General features: G+C 36.0%; 1 protein-coding gene across 19 annotated transcripts in view; it reads left to right on the top strand.

Moving 5' to 3' along the window:
* The window catches only part of LOC18421888 (bromo-adjacent homology (BAH) domain-containing protein), a 38278-nt gene that overhangs the window by 17835 nt on the left and 4705 nt on the right, over positions 1 to 15738 (top strand). For 12 of the 19 annotated variants that reach the window (XM_088868493.1, XM_006826706.4, XM_088868497.1 and 9 more), the window contains 8 exons: positions 3192 to 3218; positions 4336 to 4428; positions 7794 to 7872; positions 8018 to 8108; positions 11939 to 12047; positions 12178 to 12294; positions 12399 to 12476; positions 12568 to 12668. In XM_088868493.1, the coding sequence (XP_088724619.1) occupies positions 3192 to 3218; positions 4336 to 4428; positions 7794 to 7872; positions 8018 to 8108; positions 11939 to 12047; positions 12178 to 12294; positions 12399 to 12449 (567 nt within the window). In that variant the 3' untranslated portion in view covers positions 12450 to 12476; positions 12568 to 12668. Of the gene's footprint in view, positions 1 to 3191; positions 3219 to 4335; positions 4429 to 7793; positions 7873 to 8017; positions 8109 to 10660; positions 11037 to 11938; positions 12048 to 12177; positions 12295 to 12398; positions 12477 to 12567; positions 12669 to 13175; positions 13518 to 15738 lie in introns of those variants that run through there. The other 7 variants (XM_088868498.1, XM_020663003.2, XM_088868499.1 and 4 more) reach the window with 3 other exon arrangements.

The raw sequence follows: 15738 nt of genomic DNA, 5'->3' as shown, positions 1-15738 counted from the left end.
ATGACACTCCCAGGTGTCATGGACTCATATAATCATCACTCGATATTAATATATTATATATTGTAATTGATAAAAAAATGATAATAATATTACTATTAATATTATTAATATTAATATTAGTGTTGTTATTATTATTTTCCACAAATACACTTTTAAAATTGAATTAAAAATACAATGAATATCATATACTATGATATATGTAATAATTATGAGAACAATTGGAAATATTTACCTTATGATGGATTATTCAACTTCAAAAAAAAAAAAAACAGTTGAAAGTAGTGAGAAAAGAGATGGGGACCTATGGCCTCATTGAGGGTATGGCCCTTGATAGAGCAGAATGGTGGACTAGGATTCATGTTGCCAACCCTAAATAGTTTGGAAACGGCTCTGATGATGATGATTATAGTATTAAAAATAATTTATGTAATAGTATGAAAACTAAAATACTATTAATGTTATCATAATAAGTCATAATAATAAAAACATTGTTATTTTTATTATTATATGATATATAATGTTTTTTTTTTTAACGTGTATTTTATATTATACAATGTTTCTTTTTTGACAAGGTTGCATAGAAATGGATCTTGAAGCGTAGCGCAACGAAAACCCAGCTGCTACCGTCTTAACCCAAGCCCAATTCCTTATATTATACAATGTTAGTATTGCTAAGAACAAAATATCAATATTGTTCTTTTTATAAATAGTAATAACATATATTAATAATAAATATTATAAAAATACAATAATCAGGATCGTTATTATTGTCGTTGTTGTTGTTGTTGTTTTTGTTTGTTTTGGACTAGTATGATAATTGTTTATTAGATTATTTTAAATTATAAATATTTGAACTCTTTTTATATTACAAATTACCTAAATAAGGGCTTTGCATAACTTGAGATCCATTCACAAGCTATCCAAACAACTGTCTTAATAACCAGCTTTGGCAAAACTAGGTTTTAGCCTATCAGGTTACAATTCAAAATCTGGGTTTTTATACGAAGGATCCAAATGACCCATTTGTTTCTATCTGTGTGATGCTCTGACATGATTCTTTGAAGGAAGTTCTAATTCATCATCATCATTTTAGCCTTTTCTTAATTAATTGGGGTCAGCTACATAAATATTAGTTCTCCATGTTGCTCTATTAAAGGCCTAATCCTCAGTGAGGTCATAAGTCTTCATATCCTTTTTGTTTTTTTGAAGTTGTTATAAGTCCCCATATCTTTTCGGACTACTTCCAACCATGTCATTTTGGGCCCACCCATTGCCCTTTTGAATCCTTTCACTTGAGCTAACTTGCACCTCCTAACAGGTGTTGTACTTGGTCAGCGCCACACATGGCCAGCCCACCTAAATCTCTTCTCTCTCATTTTATCGCCTATCGGTGCCACACCTGAATTCTCTCGAATAGATTCATTTCAAATTCTATCCCTTCTTGTCTTGCCATTCATCCATCTCAACATCCTCATTTGTGCCATACCTGAATTCTCTCAAATAGATTCATTTTAAATTCTATCCCTTCCTGTCTTGCTACTCATCCATCTCAACATCCTCATCTCCACTACACTCATTTTATGGGTATATTGTTTTTTGTCTGCCCAATATTCCGCCATATAGAGCAATGCTGGTCTCACCGTTGTCCTATAGAACTTGCCTTTCAGCCTCATTTCTATGCAGTGATTACATAAAATTCCAGTTATACATCTCCACTTCTCCCACCCAACTCTAATTCTGTGTGCGACATCTTCCTCGATCTTTCTATTTTCCTAGATTATTGATCCAAGATATGGAAAGTGTGGTCTACTTCCTGGCCATCAATCTTGACTACTTCTGCGTCTCTACTCCCAGTATTACTAAAGTTGCACTCCATATACTTTGTCTTAGTCCGACTAATTTTCAAACATTTGAATTCTAGAGCATTAGTTTTAATTTTATAATTGACAAGAAAATTAGTCGTGATTCTTGACGTCATGATTTGGGTGGAAAGCAACATACTAGCTTTCTTTGGTTGCAGAATGCATGGGAGAACTAGAAGCTTTTTGTTTTTAAATAATCTTTCAATCATTCAAGCAAGGATTTCTGAACTGAAATTATTTACTCTATTTATCATGAAAATCTTAGAGGTTTGGGCTTAGCTTTTTACCGTCTTGGCCTACGAATATATATGCCTGAGTAGATGTAGAAACTCTTTTTGCATAGATTATTACCAGATTATTGGTATTTGTTACGTTTAGATATTATCTGAAGCACTCGGTGCTATGATTAAAGAATATAGATACAAGGGCACAGATATGGGAAGACCCACTTTTTCCACTTTTCCTAGAATCTAGGACACTGGTGTGGGTTCATATCTGACAGGTTAAGACCATAGGATAAGACACTAATAATAAATCTGGGAAACCAATTATATTTAGGATATAACGTAGAAAAGCATTAAGAACGACCATATGTGAAAAGCTTAAGTTATGGAATGTGTAACTATGGAAAGAAGTGGGAGTTTCAATATTCTAGCTTCAGTGCAAAATTTTAAAGCTACAAAATGGAAAAGAATTGATACGCTAATAGGTACTGAATTAAATATACGCATAACACAGTATTAATTCTACATGAAAATTTGATCTGGCTAATTAGCAAGAAGCACAAATATTAGGGGCTCATCATCCTTAAAAATTATTGTAGCATTATTTCACACATCATCCTTAATATTATATAGGACGATGTAAAGTAGTCAAATTCTTAATGAACTTCAAAGTAATAATCAGGATGCAGCTGAACCATGTCCCCACTGTATTCATAAGGTACCTTGTACTAGTATCGGTATCGGACCGTATCAACACGGGTACCTTGGGAAGTTATCTGTGCATCATAGACTCAATGGTATGATACTAGAGGACCCTTGGGAAATTACCACTACTGCTTGTGATTGTGCATGCCTATAATTCAAAATCTGTGTAGTGCCCTGCTATTCTGTTTGTGAATGTGGTTACACTTGCGCATAGCATCCATGATTAATTCTTTTGCTCCTGGTCAAAAAGAAATTCTTTGATTGCTACGAATGGTTAATGTTTAGTTGAAAGTGATTCTTTGATTTCTTTCGACATGGGTTTTTTAAGCATTTGGGATACATGTGCACAATAGCTCCTTTCCTATATAACATTCTTTTTTGTTGTGCTTAACTTTTGCAGGACAGAAGCAAATGGTTCAGGCAAATTGTGAGTAGCATCTTGCATCAATCTCTTTTGATTCCCTTTGTATATGTTGCTTGGGACATTTCACAAGAAAGATGTAACATCAATGATATATTGCATGATGCAACAGAGTGACTAATGTAGCCAAGTTTTGAATGAGCCAATCCATATATATTGTACTGGTTCATACAAATATTTGCAAATTATCTATGTCTGCCCGAGCCCAAATCACCTACATCTTTTCCTTTATTTGCCTTACTGATTTTTACCATGCTCTCTCTCTCTCTCTCTCTCTCTCTCTCTCTCTCTCTCTCTCTCTCTCCCTTGTATTCTTTGACAAGTCTCTCTCTCTCTCTCCCCCCCCACACCTCCTTCCTCTCTTTCTCTCTCTCTTGTATTCTTTGACGAACAAGTGATATTCTATCAGGTTTCAGAACGGAAACCTGTTTTCGAGCCAATTTACAAAACTTACTCCTCTCAAAACATTCAGGTTTTTTTATTTGAGGCCTTATGCTTCTAATCATGTCTTTGATTTCTTTGCAAACCAAAAATGTCATTTAGTAACTAAATGGGTCGGGACCCCTAAAAAGGCAAGCCTACACTATAATCCTCGTGGACCTGTGGACAATCCATGTTCATGAGGGTCATCACCAAGATGGTATTAGAGATGGATCGGGACCATCTTTGGAAAAAAAAAAATAGTGAGTTTCACTGACATAAAAGCCTTCATAATGCTGCTGCTCTTGGCTCTTCTTGTTTTGAAAAGTGGATATTGTCAGTGTTACAATGTTAACACGTGGTACCAACCTTGGGCCCGTATCTTTGTCTGTCACTACTCATTTCTGACTTAGCCTGGCCCCATACTTAAGTTTATCTAGAGGTCACTAGTTCGTGGAGTATGTGACCTTCAAAGCCATCAGAAAAACTTGGCAAAACAAACGATGGCTACTAAATTGGCTCATCCCAACAGTTTGTGTTTCTGGAGAGTTGTTAGGCTTATTTCCTGCAGTTGTCTGTGTCTTCCAGTTTATTAATGTTGGTAGCATTCTTAATTGCAATATTTCAACATTAGAACAAGTGAAAATTTATCTAGATGGTTATATTATTTGGATGTCTTCACATGTTAATTATTCATTGCCAGCCTTGGGAGGAGCAAATGTTAAAAGGTCATGAGAATGGAACACTTGTCCTCCTTGAAAATTTGGACCCATCATACACTTCAACAGAAATTGAGGTGAATTTTCTACTCCAAATGGATACTGAGATTGGTTGTACTGCAAATTCTCATGATGGAAGTTTTCTGAATATTCTTGGTCCAACTTTATCTTTTGAATTCATGATTTTGCCTTTGATATTTACTGACATGCAACAACTGCTTATTGATTATCTAATTAGAACTTATAGTTCACATTTTATCTTGGTGCTTGATTGAAAAATGTCCAGCAATATTTTCTTGTAAAAAATATTTATTGCCATTTTGGATGGACTATCACTTGCAAAAGGAAAATTTCATGAATGCTAATCCTTCCGTAAATTTTCTCTAGTCCAACTGTTTGATTTCTTCTTGAGAATAATCATGAACCAATTTGGATGTCTATGTACTTCGATTAGTCTCAATTTTTCCTATTGTACAATTTTAAGTTATTATGTTGTTAATATTCTTGTCTCCTCAGCATTTGACATTATGTCTATGACCTAATGAGTTACAGGGGTATGCTTGGTTGTTTTTTCTGAAAATCAGTGGAACCTGCAGCAACATACTCAGGCTCCAAGGATCTCGTTTCATGTATATTGGAGCTTTTTAAATTCAGAGGTTAATCAAAACTAGAAAATAAGCACATCATATATATGCCAAGGTTGTCTTTCACTAGATGAATTAGTGTTACTCATTTGAGAGAAACAAGTTTCTTATGAGGGCCTCCAATGAAGACTCCCATCAAAAGATACATATTCATAGCTTAAATTCAAATTTACCTTCACATAATTCTCATCTGTCGTTTGTCTTTAACCAAAACATTTGACAACTCAAAACAAAATACTAGCAGCCCCTCTTGGGTTTTTTTTTTTTTTTTTCTGGTAGATAGCATTTGTATTAATTAATCCAAATGTCAATATTTGGAGGCTGCAAAAATGATGTTGGGTTTGTGCTTCTTAAAAGAAAATTGTTTGGGGTTTGTACAAAAGATGATATGGATGTTTCAGATGAGGGGAAGGTCTATGGGGCGATTGATGAACATTATTGTGAGGAATTCCCCTTCTTTCACTAGGCTGTTGGTTAAAAAGTTTGCTTCTCAACAAGTTTGTCCAAACAACTCCTATAAAGGGTGGCATGGGTCAAAAATTTGATCAAGCAAATTGTTTAATCTCCACGGTCTAGGTGGGTGCTCTTTGGCCCAGTTAATCACATTGTCTCCTAATGATGATGTTGATGCCCTAATCTGTCGATCAATTGGAGACCAGCAAGCAGAGTTTCGGACTCCGCTTGCATGACATCACTCACACTTATTGGCCCTGAGTATGTGAGAAGTGTTTCATCTTGACAGTTTCCAAAAGTTCCTCAACCTGCCTTCCTGGAATCCATAGAACGGCCACCAAAGTTCAATTTAACAGTCTCATGGGGAGGGGCCAACCAATGAGAATATTTGGAGGGGAGCTAGGTGAGGGCATGATGACTTGTTTCCTTTGTGTAAGTAAGTTGGTTGTGGAATAGGCTAAATTCCTTGGGAGATAGGGCCCAAAAAATAATGGAGGCTCTGATTCGATCAGTGAGGGCTGTTATTCGAAGTAGGCTCCCATTAAAGTTCTATGATTTAATGGGTGGTTGGAAGAGGGGGAGAAAGCCACGATTGTATGAGGTTTTCCACCAAACAAGGGTGTTGGGGTTGGCTACATGAACTATATCAAGAGACATACCCTCATTGAAGTGAGGTGCACCTCAATACTATGCTGAAAATGCAATTTCGGTGCCGCAAAGCCTTGCGATGATATAAAAATGTATTGTTGCCCCCAATTGTGTGTGTGCATGCATGCATGCATGCACGCGCGTGTCTCTATCTCTGTCTTTGTGTCTCTGTCTGTCTAGGGTGTGGTTTTTATAAGGCTGAGGCCCTAACCAAAGTAAGGCACACCTTCAAATAGTCTCAAAACATGCTATTTCAATATTAGAAATTTTATGATGGCCTGAAAATTTTTATTTTCATCTCTTATTATAAAATTTTTATGTAGGCTTGAAATGCATTTTTTCTCACTTCCATACATCTTGAGGTCGAGATGACCGAATTGAGGGTTTTTCAGCATCGAAACAACCTCTGCTAGTGAATTTTTGAGGTGTACCTTAATTTGATTATTTAGGGCCTCACCCTTAAGTAAATTATATATATATATATATATAGAAAAATTGTTCCATGCGGGCTGGACCACATTTCTACATTATGCCTTCTTGAGGTATAAAGCATCCATCTTAAAGATGGATGCAAATAGGTGGTCCATCTAAAAACAAGTGTAACTAACGGTCCAAATTTTTTCTTAATATAATTATTATTTCTAGTTTTCAAAATTTTTTTTTTTTCATATTCATGATCTCCATGTTAAAGATTTGTATATTCTCTAAATATTAGGATCCAATTATATTTAAAAAATATATTTATTGCCATGCCCGCACTGCATCTGTTTGGTAAAAACAAGAATATTCGCCTTTCTATAATATGTGGGTTGGCCGCATAGAAACCGTGTCTATATATATATATATATATATATATAGGAAAAAGCCAACAAACACCAGCAGGTATAATGAATAGTAATAAAGGTGGAATTCCAGCCATCAGATCCTCATCGAGTGGTTCAAAATACATGTCATTATTTTAATTAAATTTTTTTCTATAAATCTGATTAAGATGAAATTTTGGGTGTATATACCTGACACTATTGCGCGCCATATAAAAAATATAAGAAAATTATTTTCAATAATTTAAAATGACCAAATTACCCCGTCATTTTTCAGGGGTATTTCGGTGATTTTATATTTTGGGAAATATTTTTTATATATTTTTTAATTGTGCGCCCTATTATTTAGTACACATGTCTAAAATTTCATTATGATCCGATTTTTAGAAAAATATTAAAATTCATATAGTGATATGCATTCGGCACCACATGATGAAGATCTAACGGCTGGGATTCCACCTATATTACTATTCATTATAGCTGCCAAGTGTTCGGAAGGCTTACTCACATATATATAGATATATCTTGAGAGAGAGAGAGAGAGAGAGAGAGAGAGAGAGAGAGATGTTCTTGGCATACCAAATTAAAATTAAACCAAAATTAAGTGAAATGTTAGTCATATTTTATTACTTGATACTTAGGGGAGAGGACTTTTGACACGTTCTAAGAAGAATCTACATTTGCCAGATTTGGTGTGTGTGTGTATATCCAAAAAGTCCTGATTTCAGGATTCTTGAGTTTAGCTAATCCATAAAGAATCTGTACCGATGCCTGTGCGAAATGTCTTCAATGTGGGTAGTTGAATAAGCAATCTTCTGCTTCTTCTTAACTGGCTAGTTGCAAACTAATCCAGGATTTGCTTTTTTCCCATTTCAGGAAATAGTTCATACTGCCTTCCAGGAGAATTGTCGTGCAAAAGTGATACCATTGACTGCCATTTCCAGTCCCCATTGTGGTGAGAAGATTTTGTGAATGCTTTTACTGCTCTGGCCAAAGTCATTTAAACCAAACTATATTGGATTTTAATGTTTGCTGTCATTAAATTTAGTCTGAGGATGCAATTGAGTTGAAACAAGTCTGGTTTTGAACTTGCATCTTAGGTCGTGCTTTTGTTGATTTCAAAACAAGAGAAGCAGCAGATATGGTTATTCGAAGATTGGATGAGGGATGCTTGATGCTACCATCTGGAAGGTATTGATCCAAGTGACTTTTTTTTTTTAAATAACTGTTATCTTTCCAAAGTTTTTCTTCCTTGCATTGAAATGCAGATTACTTGATAAGCATTGTGATGATCTACATCTTCTCTCAAAAAAAGAAAAAGTGACGTTTTCTACATCTCTGAAATTTTTCACGCTTTTGTCATTTTGGAATATCCCATTCATGGATGGTTTGTGAAAATATAAAAGTTAATTGTGAAACTGCAGTTGATGTGGCCATCTTGTGCTGAAAGTCGGCAGTCCCTGGCCAATCTCCATCATGGATATTTTCTCTAGTGATTTTTTATTTAGGAGATTCAACTGAAGTAATCTCCTTTAAGGGTCTGAATTTGGGATCTTGGGTGCAAGACGATGGGCTGATGTGACCATTTGGTCTTGGTTGTGTTTTGCTTTTTTTGGAATGTTTGGTTTCATTAATTATATTTCCTCTTTTTTTTTTTTTTTCCAGTAAATCACATTTTATTAGTCCATCCAAAAATTACACCAATAGAAGCAATGATGACAATGCAAATGAATGTTGGGGAAACAACTCATCACATTCATATATTATCAGTAGTGACTAAGAGTTATGCAATATCCCCCCCTTCTTTGGCTGAAGATTCTGCAATGCCATTTGCCTCTCAGAAAATGAGAAGGTTATATGGGATGAAAGTGCATAGCTAGAACATTCTTATATGATGGCTACATGCAATGGGCTGTGCCTGTCCTGCCAAGCCCACCTAAGAAGATTTAGCTGGTTTCCTTCAACCGCAAGGGAAGATCAGTTACAAAAGGCTTAACTTGATCCCCAATAGAAATGCCTAGTCTTGGCCATTGTCCAGTACTCAATTTGCTTGAGCCCAGAGGAGCCGAGTAAGCACTCTATTACCTTTTCCTTCTGTGAGGACTCGCCGACAGCTGTGTGGTTGCCCCTTGACTTCATCGCAATTGAGTCAACCGAAAAGAGCAAAGGGGCATGGTGGGTTGGGGCACTTCGTCTAGGACTAGATGTGATGGGCCATCCAGAATGCTACCAAGAACCCTCAGTCACAACATCTGACACTGAGAGCCAGCCCTTAAAACTCAGGTCGAGTTTTAGACATCCTCCAAAGCAAGAAAAACGAAAAGCTTCCCATTCAAATATGAGACTGCCAGTGGTCTGTTGCATACCCCAATCAAGGTCAAAAAGCCCCATCATGTATGACCAGATGGATGAGACAATCCAATGATGGAATTGTGGCATTGCTTCCAAGTCTTCCTTACATAATGAGCAATGATTTTTTATCTAAATCCCCCATGTTAAAGGTGATCTCAGTCATCTTATCCAAACAATACAAACCAACCAATTGGAATGTGTGAAATGAAACACACAGGTGGTAGACATGTTGGCTGTTGCAACAAATGATTAAGGAATGATGTGTTAGCGAAAGAACTGCTACTTTCCCAAGTCCGTATCTTCCGGTCCTAGTCACATACTGGCGCAAACGTCTCATGTTGACCACCTGCGAGCAAGGTGGCTCGTCTCCAGGCCTAAGATTCCTCCAAAATCATGGTGTCCAAGTTACCATGTCCTCAACTCTCTATAATCTGCCACGGGCCTTCCTGGGGCTAAAGCATTCTGATAAAGGCTGGGAAAGGTCTCTCCAAGTGATCGTTATAGCAGAATTCCTTTCATTTTGTAGAAACTTTTGAGTTTCTTAGCATTAAATTTTTGTATATCATGACATCTCTGACAGAAATTTGTATACAACCATTTTTGAAATAGAATACAAGTCATCATTTCAAACGAAAAGCTTCCCATTCAGATATGAGACTGCCAGTCATCAAAAGAAGATATATTTACTAAGAGTGATTTAAATAATAACACATGCTCCAACATTCATGCAATGGGAGTCTGCTGAGATGACCTTGTACTGGAGATTGTGATTCAAAAATAGGAGGCAACATTTTTTCTTTAATGACTGTGCAACAGCATAAAAGGCTGTAGACCATAATTATATGGAAGTTCTCATATCAATCACCAGGGTTTTAGAAACCTATACGAGAAGGCAAACCATTCTGTAATATCACTCAGCCTTGGTGTTTTGGGATAATTATGCTGGGAAAGGTTTCATGAATACACTAGTATTTGTTATGAACTTGAAAATAAAAAATGGATTTATCTCATTTGGTTTTGGATTGTCCTTTTATACAAGATACAATTATTGTATTGGTACACGGTCTTGAGTCCCTAATATGATTACAATAAATCCCTATTATGTTTAGAAGACTAAAAGCCCTACTACGGGCGCACACACACAGGGAGGGAGGGGGAGAGAGTGGGAGATGACTTGAAATTTCTTTGGCTTTTATTTGTTTCTATTTTTTTGTTTTCTTTTATCAATGAAATTTTCATGAGTGGCAAACAACATCTAAATATTTATACAATCTAGAAGTTGAAAATACCCCTTTGTTTGTGCTCCTGGTCAAATTAGTAGTACTTTTTAATGAGTGATAGGTTTTCCCCATCAAATATAAGATTTATTGTTTTATTTTGTCTTTCATCAGGAGACTGGCAATTTGCCCTCAGGAATCAGAGACGTGTCAAAGAGAAACAAAGAGATAAAGGATCTCTTATGAGTGAATAAATCAAACTCTATTCTGTGGGGCATGAAAATTGGAAAGTCATTCTAAATTGTGATCGCTATGACCAAACAACAGTTTAGCATAGCTGATAGGCATACCAAAATCATGAGCCCTCTAATTCTTCCATATGGTTTCACTGCTAGTATCTCATATGATTCAATATTCTCTTCTCTGTTGAACTTGTAGACTTCATATGTTTTATCAACAACTTACAACAAGATGAAGGAAAGTACATGATAAGCCTTGTGGTGGCTGATCTCTCAGAAAGCCAATTTGAATAAAAACAACAGTTTTTCTTATGGATCCTGCTAAGAGGTAAATGGGTGCTATTTAGTGTAGCTTTTGTGGAGTTCCTTGTCCTTGCAGGATAGGATTGATTAAGTGGACCTGGGTTACTTTCTGCACATCTTTCAAAAAGCAGCTGGGTCGTCTGGTCTTAAATATATCAACCAGAGCCTTTTTGTTTCTCAGATATGAGGTTCTTTCTTGTGGTCCTCTTCCACAAGTTGCAGGGTGTTTGGTTTTTTTTCTTAACAGAGGTTTTGAGGAACCTGAAATTGCAACAGGTTGATATGGGAGTCAAATGTATTCTTGTTCATTTCCAGTTGAGATGGATTCTATATTTTCTTTTCTTCTATGATTACTCCTGTGTAGGGGCTTCTGCTAAAGTGTTAGAAGGAAGCATATAAAGTTCTGCACTCGATAATAAATGAAAGATGATGCAAACCTGTTTCACATGCACTGTCAATGCCTAGTCATCCCTAGCAACTATGTTGCAGGCAATAACTCTTTGAAATGGGAATTGATAATTCAAATTGAGGGGTTAATACCTAGATTAAAGAAACATATAGATGCATTAGCGAACTGGTACCTTGAAATTCTTAAACTCTTGAGTCATGCTTTGTTCTGATGTGTCAATGTCCTCAGCCATCACCGTATACCTCTTAGATTTCTTAGTTTTTAAGATTTTTGAGGTTCATGGGTGTATTTATTTGATGAACTTGACTTTGTGCTGATTATGCCATCAATATAGCTGTGTGGTGTTTTTATCATGCTTCGTCTTATAGCTTTTTGGCATGTCATTTAATTTACTGATGTTGCATTACTCCCTTTGAGGATGATAATTATCTTGTCATGCCATTCCTTTTTGCTATTATTTGATGTACCATATTGGAATGATGCCATTTCTGTGCATGGTAGACCACTTGTTGCCAGCAAAGGAAAACATCTGATGCCAAGGATGTCCACAAAATTTTTTGGCCATCTCTCTGTTGAAAAGCTCAAGTTTCAAAATCACCGTGAAGAAATGGTCTGTGTGCTTCTTCCTGTACTTGGATAATTTGGTTTCTCAACATACTCTTTCCTATACCTTAAATGAATGCATGACCTGTTTTTGCTTCTTCAAAATATTTATTGTTTAACATCTCGGTAATTTTCAGAGGAAAGCAGTGTCCACATCACACTGTTCTCAGCCAAACACGATTGAGTATGAGATGGCCATGGAATGGAGATTATTACAAGAAAAATCTGATTGCTGGTGGAAAGAGCTTTATAAGGTCTTTAGATCACTTGACAAATCACACTTCTATTAATGTAGAGATAAATAGTCATTATTTTATTTGTTAAAGTATTCTTACTGGTGTCATCGGTTTCTTTACAGCAACATTCTGAGGAGTTGAAAAAGCTTAGGAACAATTTACAAAAGAAGTAGGCTTCCTTCCCAGACCAGGAAATTTTGGTAAGCAAAATGATTACTGGTGCAATCTTTGATCCTGAGTGACTGGAGCTGTTTCATCCAACTACATTGGTTGCTTCCTTCACTTCTACAGAATCGTACTTGACAGTTGCATCATGAATATAATTTTAACCTTGTCCGATATAGTCAACTCCACACAGTGATGGTGATGTGGCACCATTGAAGTACAAAGAGGTATGCTTACATATTCTTTCATATAGCATGTATACTTTGCAAACTCAATTTGTTATCAGATTCTTTATGAGGGTGGAGGCTTCCTGATTTGGAATGTTTGGGCATTTTTAACATGAAAAACTATGACCAAATGGAATGTTGGCTTTGCTGTCACTTCATCGTTGAATGGTTTATAATGTGTCTGTGAAGCTGTTAGTACAATACATGATAGATTAAGTTGTGAATATTTTGGAAAGCAGTTTTCCTTTATGCGTGTCCATACCCATTTTCCTTGTAATATGGAGTGTCAATTATAAATCTCTGCATATGTGGCATTTGATTTCTAGATGCATCATACACATATATTGGTTTGACCTTAAGCTTGAACGGGTTATCTTGATAATTTTGTACACGATAATTCTGATTAATTTCTTTTCTGATGGCATACTTCATTGTGCGAAAGATCTTTTTCTTGTTGATTATCAGGAACTTGTTCTTGCTTTACAGTTTGGCATTTGACTTTTGCAGACATGTTCTTGATTCTGTACAAATTGGCATTAGATGAAGAGAATATAATATATGGAATTTCGAACTTCAAAAAAATGAATTGAATCTGTAAAGGTGGTTGACTCCAAGATATGTCATACTGGATGTTAGAGTGGTGTGAAACAAGTATTAGCCCCTGATTCACGGTCTACTACTTTCTACCTGCACCTGTGTAGTTAAGGGAACACCTGAATCAAGTTTTTCATTATCTGATATAGGATTCTTGAAACTCTAGATGATAGGTTATGCTTTTACTCACTGAGTTTCCACATTATACTTGAAGGTTGTGTAATCAAATTTTGCTCTCAGCTCTGAATTTCCTTAGCTGTAAGTCTCCATGTTTTAGTGGGTTTATCATTGTGTATAATTTATAGCAGTGTGGGGGCACTGGGTGTAATTAGCGGTGAATCTTGGCATATCAAAATTCACCAACATCAAAATGAGCGGCAAATCCCTCCAAAACTTACTAGAACAAGCATGGAACTTGACATGGCAGTCAGACAGTCAATGGAGAACCCACTCAAATTAGAGAGAATTTCACCAACATCAATGTGGTTCTCCTTTCATGTAGAAATAGCATATACATGCCCCATGACAATTCCATTTCGTACCTTTCACAAATAATGATTTTGCTGCTTAAAAACATTCCTAATTAAGATACTCTTAACCCCCAAGAAATCTTCTTAATGCAAATGTCTATTTGCCATCCAGCAACATCTCAAAACAGGCAAATTTTCCTAATGAAACCACTTTTTTTAGTATAAAAAATTGGTGATTTATTACTCGATCAGTAGTATAAACTTAGGAGACTCTTGCTAAAACTGAAACAAATCAAACATAGTTTAACTATCCTCTAGTCAAGCTCTTGCTTCAATTCTCCTTGGTTCTAGAGTGACAGGTTTAATGCTGTATATCATTGTAAAGTCCTCAATTCATCGACTACTCTGGAAATCTGCATGCTCTCCATTAGCAGCTTTTTCTTCCTTCAAATGCATTAGGAACTTGTATGCCTGTTGACTGGTGGTACACATTGTCCGCACATAAAGGAATTATTTGATCTCCTCACAGATTTCTCTGGAATTTGTTTCTACCCCATTCCTTGTTCTCCCACTTCTTTTTCTTCATGCAAATAGAGCCTACACAATGTTATGCCCATTTTTACCCATTTCCTAAACCATGACATCTTGTATACCTGAGGATTTTTTTGCAAGTCTTCAGTTTTTAAATCTTCGTCTATTATTATGCCTGCGCCATTTCTAAATATGAAATGAGATTTGTATATTATGAGACCATTTATCTTGGTTGCATGGAGGTCACAATTACTCGTAGCCATTAGATGTCAAGTTGGAACACTTGAGGTGTGTCACAAAGTTCCAGAAATTTCTTTTTGAACTTTGAGTGTAGTCAGTGACAATCATACAATCACCCAATTTGAACTCTAATGGACAAGAATAATTGTGACCTTGTACCAAAAATAAATGGTCTCTTTGTATACTTTTCATATGAAATACATGAGACTATTTTTAAATAGAAAAAAGGGAAGATATCTCCATACCCCCCATTTTTAAGTTTTATATCTCAATAGACCCAATGTTTCAAAACATATCTTGGGTCATAGAAATTCTAAGTCTTGTATCTTCTAACCCTCTAAATTAATTTTATCCCCTTTAAACCTATTTGTTTGCCCCAAACAAATATAATAAAGACATCCTTTCTAAACACCATCCTTTTTATCTCTTCACATGATTTTCCCCTAAATTTCTCTCTCCATGACTTTTCCCAAAACCTCTCTCTCCCTATTTTCCCACTTTCTCTCTCCATGGTTTATTTTTCTTTATATATTTGCTTGATTTCTATGGATTTTTTCTATTGATTGGTTGGATATTATTCGCATGGATGATTAACTGTATGTAGATTGTGCCTGTTTTTTGAACCCAAAATGAGAGAGAGGGGTTTCGAGAAATACGGGATAGAGAGAGAGCGAGAGACTTAGAGAGAGAAAGTAGGAAAAAATACAGAGAGAGGGAGAGAAGGGGTTTGGGAGAATCTCAAGGAAGCGAGAGAAAGAGAGAAATTTGGGGGGAATAGATCACGTAAAGAGAGGAAGGGTTTAGAATGAGCACTTCTTTTTTATATTTGTTAGGGCTAAAAAAATAGCTTTTTTTGAGATAAAGTTAACATTGTATTACTGAAATTGTTGTGTACAAGAATTGGCAAGTTCGAGTTCACCCGCTCGGGGTGGATCGGTAAAAAACGGTTAGCGTATCATATATAAAAAAGGGGGCTTATAGATTCCGCCCTAATTAAAGGATTTACATGAAGCTCTCAAAAATTACAAAAATTACAGGAGGCCTAAAATTGCCAACTAATACGCTATGTTGAAGAGTTGTGCCAAAGGTCCTGTGCAACAAAGGAGTCAACCCCGGCTTGATCCTGTACTTGCATACTAGCTCCCTCTTTCGCGAAGCGATCTGCGAAGTCATTGGACGTCTTCCATATATGCCTCCAAGAGACGTCCATATCCCTGCAAATATGGTAAATTTCA

The sequence above is a fragment of the Amborella trichopoda genome, chromosome 5 (genome assembly GCF_054954075.1).
Source record: "Amborella trichopoda isolate Santa Cruz 75 chromosome 5, AtrichopodaSantaCruz75HAP2 v2.0, whole genome shotgun sequence".
Lineage (NCBI taxonomy): Eukaryota > Viridiplantae > Streptophyta > Magnoliopsida > Amborellales > Amborellaceae > Amborella > Amborella trichopoda.
Note: the sequence above shows the minus strand (reverse complement) of the source record. Positions and strands in the feature narration are given on the sequence as shown.